Genomic DNA, 14610 nt, shown 5'->3' with positions numbered 1-14610 from the left:
GCACCACGACTGATATATCAAAGACCGTCTTATGTGCTATCCTGTCTGTGGGATGGTGCAATAATTTAAGTAATGTAGCGGGTTTCCTCTCTAAGACCATACGTCAAAATTACCAAATGTTTGACATCCAGTAGCCTATAATTAATAAATCAATGTATTCTAGTGATGTCGTTAAACAAAACAAACTTTAACTGAGATATACCGATATGTCCGAGTAGGGCAACTATTCCTACGGGCTCTTATTCCGTTTACACCGGGTGGGTTTTTTTTCCCTCACACCATTTTAGAGTTACTTCCTCTTGGTTTATATACCAAACGTCATCTGACCTGCCAAAAACATGGCTGAAATACAGGTGAGTTGTGTTTGTTTTTGAATTAGCTTGTATAGTCTTTCCTGGTGACATAGTGTGAAATACCATATGATTCTATTAGAAAAGTATAACCGGGAAATGTTCGAATATTAGAAAGATATGTTATCTATAACTATGGCAAAGAAATCCATGTTTTTATTGTTGATCGGTTGCAGGTTTTTTGACAAGTGTCAACTCTCCACCCACTTTCTAAGTTTGTTTTTGTTATGCAATATAGTTTAAGATTATGCAATAACTAGTTGGCGGTTTATATGATTCTGACAGTGTTGTAGACATAATAGTTTGTTATATCTGCTTATTAAGTAGGTGATCCAGTATATATTTTTTAATTTGTCAACATCACTGACAGAAGTTTGACAGGCTCATAAATCTCTACAATTTCGTATTAAATTTGCAGACTTCATGAGTATATTTTCATTATTTAACCATTTGAGAAATAACTTGGTGTTTTTGTCCAAGGGATATTGAATTTACAATACAATGTAGTGCTACAAACCCTAACATAAACCGTAACCTGATTCTAACAAATATTTCACAGATGTGTTTAGGGACTTTGGGGGTGGGGTGCGGGGTGGGGTAAAGAACTTGCCACCAGTTGGAATAGTTAATTAAAATTAATTTTATTACCATCTCATGTCATTGTTTTATATACTTTGGCTACGCTCACTAATTCTCATACACTAATTTATGTACATCACAAACAAATATTCTTTATTTTAACACTGAGAAGTGAGCTGCAATTTCACACGCTAATTTTACAAACTGGAAAATATTAAAACAAACATAATTAAACAATATTATATATTTTAATAAATATGAAGGCAAGTTTGTTAAAACTGGTTGTGTTAGTATAATTTAGTAAGATGAAACTATTATTGTACTTCAGTTGTGACTGGTGTTGTATAATAATTAAGTGCACGAAGCCGGCCCTGATAAGAAACAATGGAAATAACAAGATGGATTAGGAATTGTGTTTAATTAATGACATATTGTTGTATATACCTTAATTATGATAAATCAGTGTGTAAATTGCATGATGTACTAACTGCTACTGTTAATAGGAAATGACTACTATATATGTATCCTGGACTGAATGAGTACTATATATACATTTAGTCAGTCTAAAAGTGAGGGTGTGACAATTAAGAAGAATGTGGTTAATTGTTTAAGATGACACAGACTGTTTCTGACATCATTCATAATGGTGCTATGATGTGCAAAATCCCAAAATGAGAATTTGGTGAAAATCTTTCCAGGATTTTATCGCATATCAGATAATGGACATCATTCCGCACCATTCCCCAAAGCCTGTTGTTTTTTATTCTCATTTCCCATTCTGAAAGTAAATAATTTTTATTATTATTATTATATAAAGATATATTTTTAAAATGATACATAAAACTTGACAAACACCCCTTTCCTCACCAAATGACACATTTCATAATGCAAAATAGATATACAGTCAGATCTTGTTACAGCGATTGTTGTTACTGTGACATTTACACTATCTGATCACAAATTGTCGGGAACAAATGTACATCAATGTTATTCTGTTCATTACACTGGAATTCACACCTTCTGACACCGACAGAGCAAATTATGAAAAACTTGCATCCAATGTCTGAAAACACCTCTTAAATTTACAACGACATTACATTTAATCACAGATGCCATAGGATGTTAGCAGTACCCACAGCCACTTGGCATCCTAGATCTTGTTGCGAGTCGACAGTGTCAATTTTTATGACATTTTGTAAAGAGGTAACAGTCGTAGATGTCTTTAACCATGGAATGATTAGATTGACTATGAATGCGCCTTCGTTACTAATAATATATATTTAACAATGTTTTTTTTTTTAAACATACTTATATGTACGGTAGTACTGTACTACATGTATGTATTCATTGTTTTTAATATTTGCAATGCATTAATTATTTAAATTAATTAAACTATTAATCATTATTTTTTCTTACGTCATTTTGGCAAAGGACATAACTTCATTCAAATTCATTTGCTTTAACGGCAATTTGGGGCGGGACATAGCCCAGTGGTAAAGTACTCTGTGATCGATGCCAATCGGTGGGCCAATTGAGCTATTTCTTCTTCCAGCCAGTGTACCTTGACTGGTATATCAGATGCTGTGGTATGTGCTATCCTGTCTGTGGAATGGTGCATATAAAAGAGCCCTTGCTCCTAATGGAAAAATGTAGCGGGTTTCTTCTCTAAGACTATATGTCAAAATTACAAAATGTTTGACACCCAATAGCTGATGATTAATAAATCAATGTCCTCTAGTGGTGTTGTTAAACAAAACAAACATTTTAACGGCAATTTCGATATAATGACAAAGTGACCCAGGTACGAACGTGGTCATTGTAATGAGGTCTGACTGTATATGTATATACATACACACATATATATATATATGTGTGTATATATTAATTTGAATAAATTCAAGTATCAGGACATTATAGATCTCACTAATTTGGGCACAGCATATATCTTTTTTATTGTTCTGAGCATAATGAGATCTTTATAAGGAGTATGTTAATCTAATTAATTGAGGATAGTTATTTTAGGCATAATTATTTTGGGCACACCCTTTACTTTGATGCAATCTAAAGCCCTGATATATATATATATGGTATTAATATCTTAAAAAGACATTTTATAAATAAAACTGAAAATTCCATCATGGTTTGGTAAAATGGCACTAAAAAAAGTCAAATTCCCAAAGCCATGAGTGTCGTGTCAAATTTAACAAATAAAACCCTGTATTTTATTTTTAATTTGCCAAAAAAAACTAATTAGAAAATTGCTTGCCTTTTGTCTACCACTATTTGGAAAGAGTTTGACCAGTACCCCTCAATATCAAAGTCTCTAAGACTAATCCTAAGCCTAACCTTAAAACTAACTCTAACCATTGAAAGGGGGTATGGGTTGAACTCATGCCCACTATTTTTATATTTGGCTGACTAAAACTTTAATTTGGCTACAGACTTTCTGACAAATTTCCAAACGGCTAATTGACAATTTTGGGGGTCCAGCGTAAACCCTGCAGATTGTGTGTATATACTATATAGTAGCTGGTTTTTATGTTGATGGTTATTTAGTCATCTGAATTAAGCTGTCACAGTATATGCAATTGCCAGTAAGGGGCTTATTCATTAAACTTGTCATGTTGCAATCTTGCAGTGCAATGGAAAGAGTCATGTGAGGATGATGCTTTGTTGCTTAAGAAGTTAAGAGAGCTTAAAAAGGCTTTGTGAATTAGACCCCGATTTTTAAAATAAAAAATCTAACTTTTGAGAATATGAAAATTGGTGTAAACCATTTATGAGTTACGCATTGAAACAAATTCAGCTGATCCATTTTGTTTTTGCGTAACCTGTTATGACCATGTACAATTAATCAGTGCCCTCAATAGTTTAAGAAGTAGCAGGCTACAACAGTGATGATAGCAGGGGGCAAAGCGGGGGGTCTGGGGGCCCTCCCCAAGAACATTTGAAAAATCGAACCTCTGAGATGCATTCTCATGGCCTCTTTTTTACCATCAACGAAAAGTAGGTGGCAGCAAAAGCTGTTTCAGGCGGTGATTTGCCGCCGGAGACCGGGTACTTTTGAGGGCTCTGATTAATACAGTGTAAATTACAGGTATGTCCTACATGTAAATTTATGTGTTTATGTAAAACTAGACTTGTGCTAATGATGGGTGAATGAAACTATGATTCTCGCAATTTTCACAGGCCTGATGTATAATTAGTTGAACTATCTGTTAATATATATTCATTGTTGAATTATATGTTAATATCTTAAATATATACATAGTTAATTTATCTGTTAATTATTACCATATACTAAGATGAATGAGACTTATAAGTTTATTTGTCGTGAAATATGCAATATAACAAAAATTGGTGCACGGTTTTGTTTGAAAGAATTGCATGGGTGTACATAAAAGCATGCACATTCATTAAATAAGGTAATATTTTACCCATTGCTTTACTGGTAGTGTACTAACTGTTATTGAAGTAGTATCAGTACAGTTAATATAAATAATTAATATTAAATACTAGTAGATGTTTCAACTGCATAATAGTTTCAATCCAATGTGAATTTCAGATTACACAGCCTAGTGTGACCTTTAATCAACATTATCTGCTGTCAGTATAATTAACATGTGCCTGTCATTTCCCAATCTGATACACAGCAGCTGCTAGATCGATTGTTTACTTTGTGATAAACATTGATAGCTGATCAGTATCATAATCACTTCCTTGTTTTCCAGATTGTATATCTACAGTTGTACATGTATAAAGTAGGGATGGGCATTTTGAAAATATTTTAGTCCTGCAATCACAATATGCATTGTCAAGATATAATGACTAGATAAATTTCTTTATTTTCGGTCACTGACCAAAAATATATATACACCCTGTGTACATAGCTTTTTGGGGATGAACTACTTTTACATTACTTATGATCAGCAAAGGAATGTTGTATTGCTAAAAGTTACTTATTTTGGTGGTTTGTTTTGATTTTTAAAAACCTTTTTAAAGACAATTTTTATTTTAAAAATAAGAAATAAATTGTTGCGATTTAAGAACTATTTTATTTTTCATACTTTACTTACATTTATATTGTTTAGATTATCCATTTCCATACATTCGAAGTATTTTTGGTCGTCCCGGTGTTTTTAATATCACAAAATGCATTTCTCATATTTTAAAAAACGCACATGCGTCTGAGAAGTAATAGTTATGGAGTTGAGTTTTGGTCTATTTATAGAGGGTATTTCATCATTTCAAAGTCACAGACTCATGTTTTACTCAATTGTAACTTTATTCAAATGTGTTACAGGTTTGTAGACCATCTAAACTTAGTGTTAATTTTCACGGGTTGAAATTAGGGTATGTCCCTTTAAGACAGTAACCAGAAACGGCAGTTATTTTCTATGTATAGCAACATGGGTGCGCTGTATCACCATACATACATAATATATTGACAGCAGCATCAGCTGGGACATATAGCAGGCCATCGGATTTCATGGAAAGTATCATTTCTGGTACTGTGTCGGCAGCATGTAGGTAAAATGGGTCAACTCGCCCAAAAACAAGTCTTTAAGCAATAATGCGCATTAAATAGTGTTGAATATGCACACCAGTCAGAGTCCAAAAGCCTTGCCTGATCATTCCTTTAAAACTCACAAATGTCTTTAACATAGGCTTGACAGGTCATTGTTTATCCGATATTAGGATTTCCCCACTATAAAACCATTTAATAAGTGGTCATAAAAGTGGAGTTTCACTGAATATTAATAAATAAAATGACCCCAAAGTTGTAGACATCCACTTTTAATTTCGTCATAATTATTTACGGACAGTAAAGTTTGGGGTGAGTTGATTTTGGGGCGACTTGGCCAGCATTTGGTAAAATCACGGAACCAAAATTTTAAAGAATATAATATAAATAGTTTCTGATTGGTTCCCATGATCACAAGGCACGAAACCGAAAAAGTGTTTTCCATGAAATTTGAAACCCCATGGCCTGATTTAGGGAACTTACACATGACGAGGGATAAATACCTGTCATAAAAACATTCTGCAAGAGGATTCATTAGCTTTGAAAATAGAAGGCTATTTGAGAAAACTGGGTGGCTATATTTAATGAATGCAGAGAGGCTTTTAACTGTATAAGCATGAAAACTAGCACTGTAGCAGAGCTCGATCACCCTGTCCATTGTCAAATTTAATTAGACAATTGCCAGTGTTTATACAAATTGGTGATGAAAACTAGCAGGGATCATAGCCAAATTAGCCAATTGCAATTGTTTATACAATTTGGTTATATTTAGTGTTTGGCTGACAAAATATTCCTTAAATTAACTACATTTTAATAATGTTCAAAGAAATATTTTATATACCTGAAAATTGCCTAAGCCAAAATTTATTTCAGTATCATTGAGTCCTGAGTTCAGGGCTAGCTCTGCCACATGCCTAATTCTCCAATTGCGAATTTCAGGAACAATTGGCAATTTTGATTTGGCGAAAACATTTCATGTAATATATATATATATATATATATATACTCTTCAAAAAAAGAAACGCAAAAGGGTACAAATGGGTTATAACTCCGATTTTATGTTTCCTACCGGTTCATGCTTTGTGAATATAAGGTCATTGCATGTCCCAAACACATTCCCATGGTTACATTCGATAAAACGCAGCTACTGTACAATAAAGTTCCAAAATGTGAATATTCGCAAAAACGCAGCCACGTGCAAACCATGTCACCACTGCACGTGCGTTGTCTGCACGTGCAACATGAACACCGACAGTATAAAAGTGCAGGGTGTTCGCTTGCCTGGCCTCTGTATCTGGCCGACAGTTGACAATCCAGGACATGCCACGTCTCAGTGAACTGCAGAGAAACAATGCCATCGGCCAACTAGACGCAGGCGAATCCAGAACGGCCGTTGCCAGGGCATTCCATGTGTCCCCAAGCACCATCTCCAGACTGTGGGACCGTTACCAGCAACATGGATCAACACGTGACCTCCCTAGATCCGGTCGACCACGGGTCACTACCCCCGGGCAGGACCGCTACATCCGGGTACGCCACCTTCGGGAACGATTGACTACTGCCACCTCCACAGCCGCAGCAATACCAGGTTTGCGCAGGATATCCGACCAGACCATACGGAACCGCCTACATGAGGTAGGAATTCGTGCCAGACGTCCAGTTCGAGGTGTCATCTTAACACCACAACACCGTCGACTCCGACTGCAGTGGTGCCAGATTCATCGACAATGGCCTCAACTGCGATGGAGACAGGTGTGGTTCAGTGACGAGTCCCGATTTCTGCTCCGACGTCATGATGGAAGATGTCGCGTGTATAGGCGTCGTGGTGAACGTTATGCGGCAAACTGCGTGCAGGAAGTGGACAGATTCGGCGGGGGTAGTGTCATGGTGTGGGCAGCCATCTCACACACTGGCAGAACTGACCTGGTCCACGTGCAGGGCAACCTGAATGCACAGGGCTACATTGACCAGATCCTCCGGCCACACATCGTTCCAGTTATGGCCAATGCCAACGCAGTGTTCCAACATGACAATGCCAGGCCTCACACAGCACGTCTCACAAACGGCTTTCCTACAGAACAACAACATTAATGTCCTTCCTTGGCCATCGATATCACCGGATTTGAACCCAATTGAGCATCTATGGGACGAGTTGGACCGACGCCTCCGACAGCGACAACCACAGCCCCAGACCCTGCCCGAGCTGGCAGCAGCCTTGCAGGCCGAGTGGGCCACCATCCCCCGGGACGTCATCCGTACTCTGGTTGCTTCAATGGGCAGGCGGTGCCAGGCAGTTGTCAACACACGCGGAGGCCACACCCGGTATTGACTCCAGATGACCTTGACCTTGGTGGTGTGTCCTATCACTTACTCACAATGGACTAGAGTGAATTGTGAACAATCCTGCAACATTTGGTAATTATCGGACTCACCATTCAATAATTAAATCAATTCTCCAAATGTTACGACAATGTGGTTTTGCGTTTCTTCTTTTGAAGAGTATATATATATATATATATGTATGTATTTTTAAATAACAGTGGATTTTGCACATTTGAAGGTAATTTGGCGAATTGTTCTGCTCACCCAGAGCTAGCCCTGTGAGTTACTAGGTGGCATTAGCAGCAGCAGTATCTACCGAAAACTGTTACTTCCTTCCAGCAGAATGCCTCCAGTAGTATAGAACTAAGCATGGAAACTATGCGACAGTAACAGTAGCCACTAAAAACAGCTTCCTGCTTCCTACTAACAAACACACTGATTATGCACTTTGATTTTACACATGCAGGGACGTGATTTAATTTGCTCAGTCATACAGCGCATGGGTCATAGGATTTGGCCCTTTGGATTTTCCCCAAGGCCCAGCCAGTGCCCCATGACTGGTATTCCAAAAGGCTGTGGTATGTGCTGTCCTGTCATTGGGAAAGTGTGTACATATAAAATATCCTTTACTACTAATGGAAAAATGGAGCTGGTTCCCTCTGAAGATTATGTGTCAAATTACCAAATGTTTAACATACAATAGCTAATGATTAATTGATTATCTGTGTGCTCTTTATAGTGATGTTGTTATTAACTGAGTTTACGCACACATGCATACACACACTCACACGCGCACGTGCACACACACACGTGCACACACACACACATACATATATACACACATATATATATATATATATATATATATATATATATATATATATATATATATATATATATATATATATATATATATATAGTCAAACCTGTCCTAGCGGCCACCTGTATTCAACGGTCACCTGCCTTAAGCAGCCACTTTTCCCTCCCAAACGATTTATAACATAAATGCACCTGTAATAAGCGGTCACCTGTCTAACGCGGCCAGCGGCCACTCAAATCGGATCCCAAATCGCTAAAATACCTGTATTAAGCGGCCACAGTAAATGTTTACTATTATATAAAAGGGATATTTAACAACAGCGATAAGATGTGACAAATAATCAATCTTCACACCTTCAGGAATACTAGTACCCATTCAGTCCCAACATCTTTACTGTATATCAGTTAAGAAAATATGCCTATGGAAAGCATCTAATTGCCTCTAGGCAGGCTACGCTTGACATCTGTAGATTCACTTACTATGACAATATACCGCATGAAGTAGAAATTAAATAATTAAATGGAAAGAGAAAACAAACTTGTTGAGAACAGTTAATTTAATACATTCCACTTTCAGTTTTTCCTGAAGGAGGCAACATGTCAAAAGTTTATTTATAGTAACCAGTGAAGCACACATCCATTAATTAGCAGTACAGACTTAAAACAAGAAATAACAACATGTTTTAAAGACTATATGTAGCAACCTGTAATCAGCAGCCACTTGTCTTAAGCCCCCACTTTTATCTACTCCCTTGTGTGACCGCTTAAGATAGGTTTGACTGTATATGCACACACATACAAACTCTACTGAAAGTGTAGCACAATAACAAAAGGCCACTGCAACAGGACATTACTAAATCATCAGTAAATGCTGTGTGTGGTGACTCATGGTCTGCATTCACCCAGTCCACTCAGACTGTTGATTTCTGTTATTTAGTGTACTCTACCACATTCCTAGCCCTGTATGACACCACCTCTGAAAACAGAGGCATAGCATGGTCTGGACTAGTGGTGGTGTGTGTGTGGGGGGTGGGGGGGGGGGGGGGGGGGGGGGGTTGTTGAATATAAAGCTACTAGAGCCTTTGGTCTACATTGTCTGAACAGCTATATGAATAGCCTAATATACCAGTATTGCACTGTAAAACATTGTTTTAGTCATAGATGGAGGAGAGTTTTATCCAAACCTCCACACCCCAAAACCTCAGCCCTACCCCCTTACCTCAAATACTGGTCACAGTCATAATTTTCATTTCAGTTTTTTTATTGAGATCTCTGACTATAATTATTAGAATTATAGATAGCATCTTTGTCAACAGGAAATTCATTTTCTCTCAGTAATTCATGATAGCAGTGGCAGTATAGCTGAAGCGCACTTAAACTTTTAATAGATCAGTTAATACTACCAGTCCTGCCATTGGTGATATATAAATGGCCTTATTTTTATAAAACTTAAAAGAGTTTAAACTAAAGACTAATACATTATATACAGTGTCTGAGACTTTAACATCATGGTAATGCTATACAAATTGCATGCATGTTAGTCACTAGAGATTTGAATCTAGACTAAAAGGTTTTATAAGCATGGGCTCTGATCTTAAATATGATAAGATATATATATATACTCTTCAAAAAAAGTAGGGGAACCTGAAATATTAATGTTAATATCAACTATTAGACCGAATATACATTTTTACCATAGACATCCTAGTAAAGAACGTTCAGGTCTGTTTATCAACACACCAAAACACATTCCATAGTTTGCACGTGCATCACGCAGTTGCCCCGTACACGTGCGTGGGGTGTCATTCTCGATTTTGACCATTTCCAGGAAGGTCCATTAATCACTGTGGAACATTATTTCTGTCAATCTTTTTCATTCTGTTGATCATACAGTTGATATTGTTTTGTTTTTAGTCATTTTTATTGTTTGAATTTGTGATATACTGATAAAAAAACGTCAACTTTCAAATTTCTCTTCTGACCCCAATCGTCCTTCAAGATCTTTGGTGGTCATAAAACCTAGTGTAATACTGAACTACCGGTTGCAATGTTTGCCCAGTTAATTCACTATTATCATATAACAATCCCCACAGCTAATATACCTTACAATTTTGGCAATTGTAAATTCTTATTAGAGTTCCCCTACTTTTTTTGAAAAGTATGTATGTATATATATAATATATATATATAGATATAGATAGGTATAGGTATAGGTATAGGTATAGGTATAGGTATAGGTATAGGTATAGATATATAGATATAAAAACAATCTGAAATTTAATGTTAAAGAGACAGACCCTCGTTTTTAAACACTACAGCATATTTTTAACTAATAGAGCTGATTATGATCACTGAAATCAAACTTTACTTCTATTTTATTGTTTAGATCATCCATTTCTGTAGGACTGAAGTGTTTCTAGTCATCCTGTTGTTTCTAATATCACAAAATATGTTTTCATATTTTTCAAAACACATGTGCGTCTGAGAAGTAGTGGTTATTGATTCAAGTTCTTGTCTATTTTTTAAGGATATTTTCCGGTTTTAAAGTAACAGACTTTATCCAAGTGAGTTACATGTTTGTAGATTAACTAAACTTAGTGTCCATTTTTATGAGTTGAAACTTGGGTCTGCGCCTTTAATAGTAATAAATGTAGTAATTTATTTTTTATATTAAATATGAGGTGCCGATAATGTTATATAGTTAATTTATTATGTATGAAATGGTGAATACATTTTTTTTATAAATGATTTTAAGACCTTGATTTTTATTGTCATTTTTACATATCCTTAGGGTGCTGAATTACATTTTAAAGACATTTGTAAAACTTGTACAATTAGGTTTTTGGGTTCGAAGAAAAACGTTACCAAAGACACATACCGTATTGTTCCTATTTGTAGCGCCCCCTCTAATATAAGCGCCCCCTATGATCACGAGAAATGTATCATGAAACGGTACCCATAAAATAGTAAAACTGCTTACCTGACTGCCGACTTGCAATGATTATAATCGGTAAACAAATAAAATCCAAACAGGTGAAGCACTACGACACTAGTATGGGCGAACAGTATGTCACACATGTCGTTTATCAAATGTATGTCGCTGTTATCTCCATGCAGAATGAACACACGACACTCCGTTAACGCTGTTCAAAACCGGAAGTACAATCATACCGATAGGTATTTACACCGACACCATAACACTCCGTAGGCCCTATATGCCTACATGCACAATACCATGTATTTCGATAAATCAGCTGACGATGTACGGTACACTACGTCATTTCAACAAGAAAACGTCACTGGTGGAGTGACTCGGCGGCAAAGCTTTTGATGTCTCAGCGAGCCAGACGCATTGACAGTTTGATACGAGGATTTTTCACACGTATTACGAAACGTGTTCTAGTACTCTAATTAGCGCGCCACCTTTGTGTTTTGCATCGCGCCCGGGTGCTACAAATAAGAACAATACGGTACATGTAATTAGGTTTTGTACATGTCACTATTATCCCTTCTATTCTTAGTTGTACATAGGGGCGGGACGTAGCCCAGTGGTACATGCTCGGTCGGTGTGGGATCGATCCCGGTCGGTGGGCCCATTGGGCTATTTCTTGCTCCAGCCAGACTGGTACATCAAAGGCCATGGTATGTGCTATCCTGTCTATGGGATGGTGCATATAAAAGATCCCTTGCTGCTAATTGAAAAGAGTAGCCCATGAAGTGGTGACAGCAGGTTTCCTCTCTCAATATCTGTGTGGTCTTTAACCATATGTCCGACGCCATATAACCGTAAATAAAATGTGTTGAGTGCTTCGTTAAATAAAACATTTCCTTCCTTCCACTGCCTTGTGTTCCGAGAATGGACAATTTAAACTTTACTGCTGTCTGTTATGTATACATGTATCTTCAAATCCATCTGTTTTTTTGTTTGTTTGCAAGAATGCCATGGCTGTTCTGAAGCTTGTTAAACACATCTTTAGGTCTCTTAGATCAATATTTAAAAAAAAAAAAAAAAAATTAGCTTGCTCCCGATATATTTTAATTAAGTTTATACCAGGTGCAGTTACATATAAGCATTTTTTTCAGATTTGTTTATCTACCTTGAAGTAAGTTATCATTTGAATTTTCTTTCATTATTAAAGCTGTATATTCCAATATTACTGACTAAATAATATGCTGGATTACAGATTTTAGGAATGCATACAATATAAATATTGTATTCATCTGAATTAGAAAATAATGCAAGAAAATAGATGTTTGCATAATTACGTCATTAAGATAAAGAATTTAAAAAAACAGAAAGCGTAAAATAAAAACGAATATAAATTGTGAAAGCTGTATGATAATTCCAGATAATTACATTTAAACCTCCAGCTACAGTAGTCTATAAATAAAATCTATTCAGAAATAAACATGTATAGATAGCTGAGAGTGGCTTTTGATGTTCCACATATAAAAACTAGCTGATGAATTTAAAAACGTATTGCACCCAGACAAACATATTCAGCAAACAGATTTGCCCCCAGCAGTGATGTGTGTGACACTGAGTCATTAATTACTCCATACATTGGAGATCACTATCACTGCAATTTAAATATGAGTTCAAATAAAATACTTTAAATTAGAGATCACTGCAAATTTAATTATGAATTTAGTTTAAATACTTTGATTTGGAGATCATTTTAAATATGAATTCAATTGAAATACTTTGATTTGGAGATCAATTTAAATATGAATTCAATTGAAATACTTTGAATTGGAGTTAATGTAATTTAAATATGAATTCAATTGGAGATCAACTGGCCTCGGTGGCGTTGTGGTTAGGCCATCGATCTACAGGCTGGTAGGTATTGGGTTCGGATCCCAGTCAAGACATGGGATTTTTAATCCAGATACCGACTCTAAATCCTGAGTGAGTACTCCGCAAGGCTCAATGGATAGGTGTAAACCACTTGCACCGACCAGTGATCCATAACTGGTTCAACAAAGGCCATGGTTTGTGCTATCCTGCCTGTGGGAAGCGCAAATAAAAGATCCCTTGCTGCTAATTGGAAAGAGTAGCCCATGTAGTGGCGACAGTGGGTTTCCTCTCAAAATCTGTGTGGATCCTTAACCGTAAATAAAATGTGTTGAGTGCGTCGTTAAATAAAACATTTCTTTCTTTCTTTCAATTGGAGATCAGTGCAATTTAAATATGAATTCAATTGAAATACTTTGTATTGAAGATCACTATAATTTAAATACCAATTATTGAAATATTTTAATTGTATTGGAGATTACTACAATTTAACTATGAGTTGAAATTTTTTGTAGTGGACATCATTGTAATTTAAATTATTTCATACTGGTTGAAATACTTTGAATTGGAAATTGCTACAATTTGAATATGACTTGAAATACTTTTTACTGGCAATCACTGCAGTATAAGAAGAAGTTTTTTTTGTTTAATGACAGCACTAGAGAACATTGATATATTAATCATTGACTATTAGACATTGACAATTTTGACATATAGTCTTTTGAAGGAAACCTGTTACATTTTTCCATTAGTAGCAAGGTATCCTTTATATGCACCATCCCACAGACAGGACAGTGCATACCATGGCCTTTGATATACCAGTCGTGGTGCACTGGCTTCACTGCAATATAAATGCAAGTTGAAATATTTGTCTGTATTGGAAATAAGTGCTGCAATTCAAATGAGAGTTGAAATGTTTTGTTTACATTGGAGATTGGTAAAATTTAAATATAATAATATCTTTGTATTGGATATCACTAAAATTTATAATAAATTAAAATCAGTACAATTTAATTTAATTTGTCATTTAAGAAATGTCAATATATATATTGCAGTGACATAGGAAGGTGCCAAGGAAGGAGGCACACATATATACTTTTATATATATACAGTGAAACTTCTCTAAACCGAACACCCTTGGGACCGAATAAAATGTTCGGTTTAGAGGGGTGTTCGGTTTACTGAGGTTTTAAGAAACAGCCTTGATAACCATCAATCGA

The 14610-nt window shown here is 36.0% G+C and overlaps 1 protein-coding gene across 2 annotated transcripts in view; it reads left to right on the top strand.

Annotated features, from left to right (window-relative positions):
• Window positions 1–337: 337 nt before the first annotated feature.
• LOC121381165 (sorting nexin lst-4-like) overlaps window positions 338–14610 on the top strand; it is an 82989-nt gene continuing 68716 nt past the window's right edge. For both annotated transcript variants that reach the window (XM_041510340.1, XM_041510339.1), the window contains exon 1: window positions 338–353. In XM_041510340.1, coding sequence (XP_041366274.1) covers window positions 339–353 — 15 coding nt within the window. In that variant the 5' untranslated portion in view covers window position 338. The remainder of the gene's footprint in view (window positions 354–14610) is intronic.

Source organism: Gigantopelta aegis, chromosome 9 (genome assembly GCF_016097555.1).
Source record: "Gigantopelta aegis isolate Gae_Host chromosome 9, Gae_host_genome, whole genome shotgun sequence".
NCBI classification, from domain to species: domain Eukaryota; kingdom Metazoa; phylum Mollusca; class Gastropoda; order Neomphalida; family Peltospiridae; genus Gigantopelta; species Gigantopelta aegis.
This window is presented reverse-complemented; position numbering and strand designations above follow the sequence as displayed.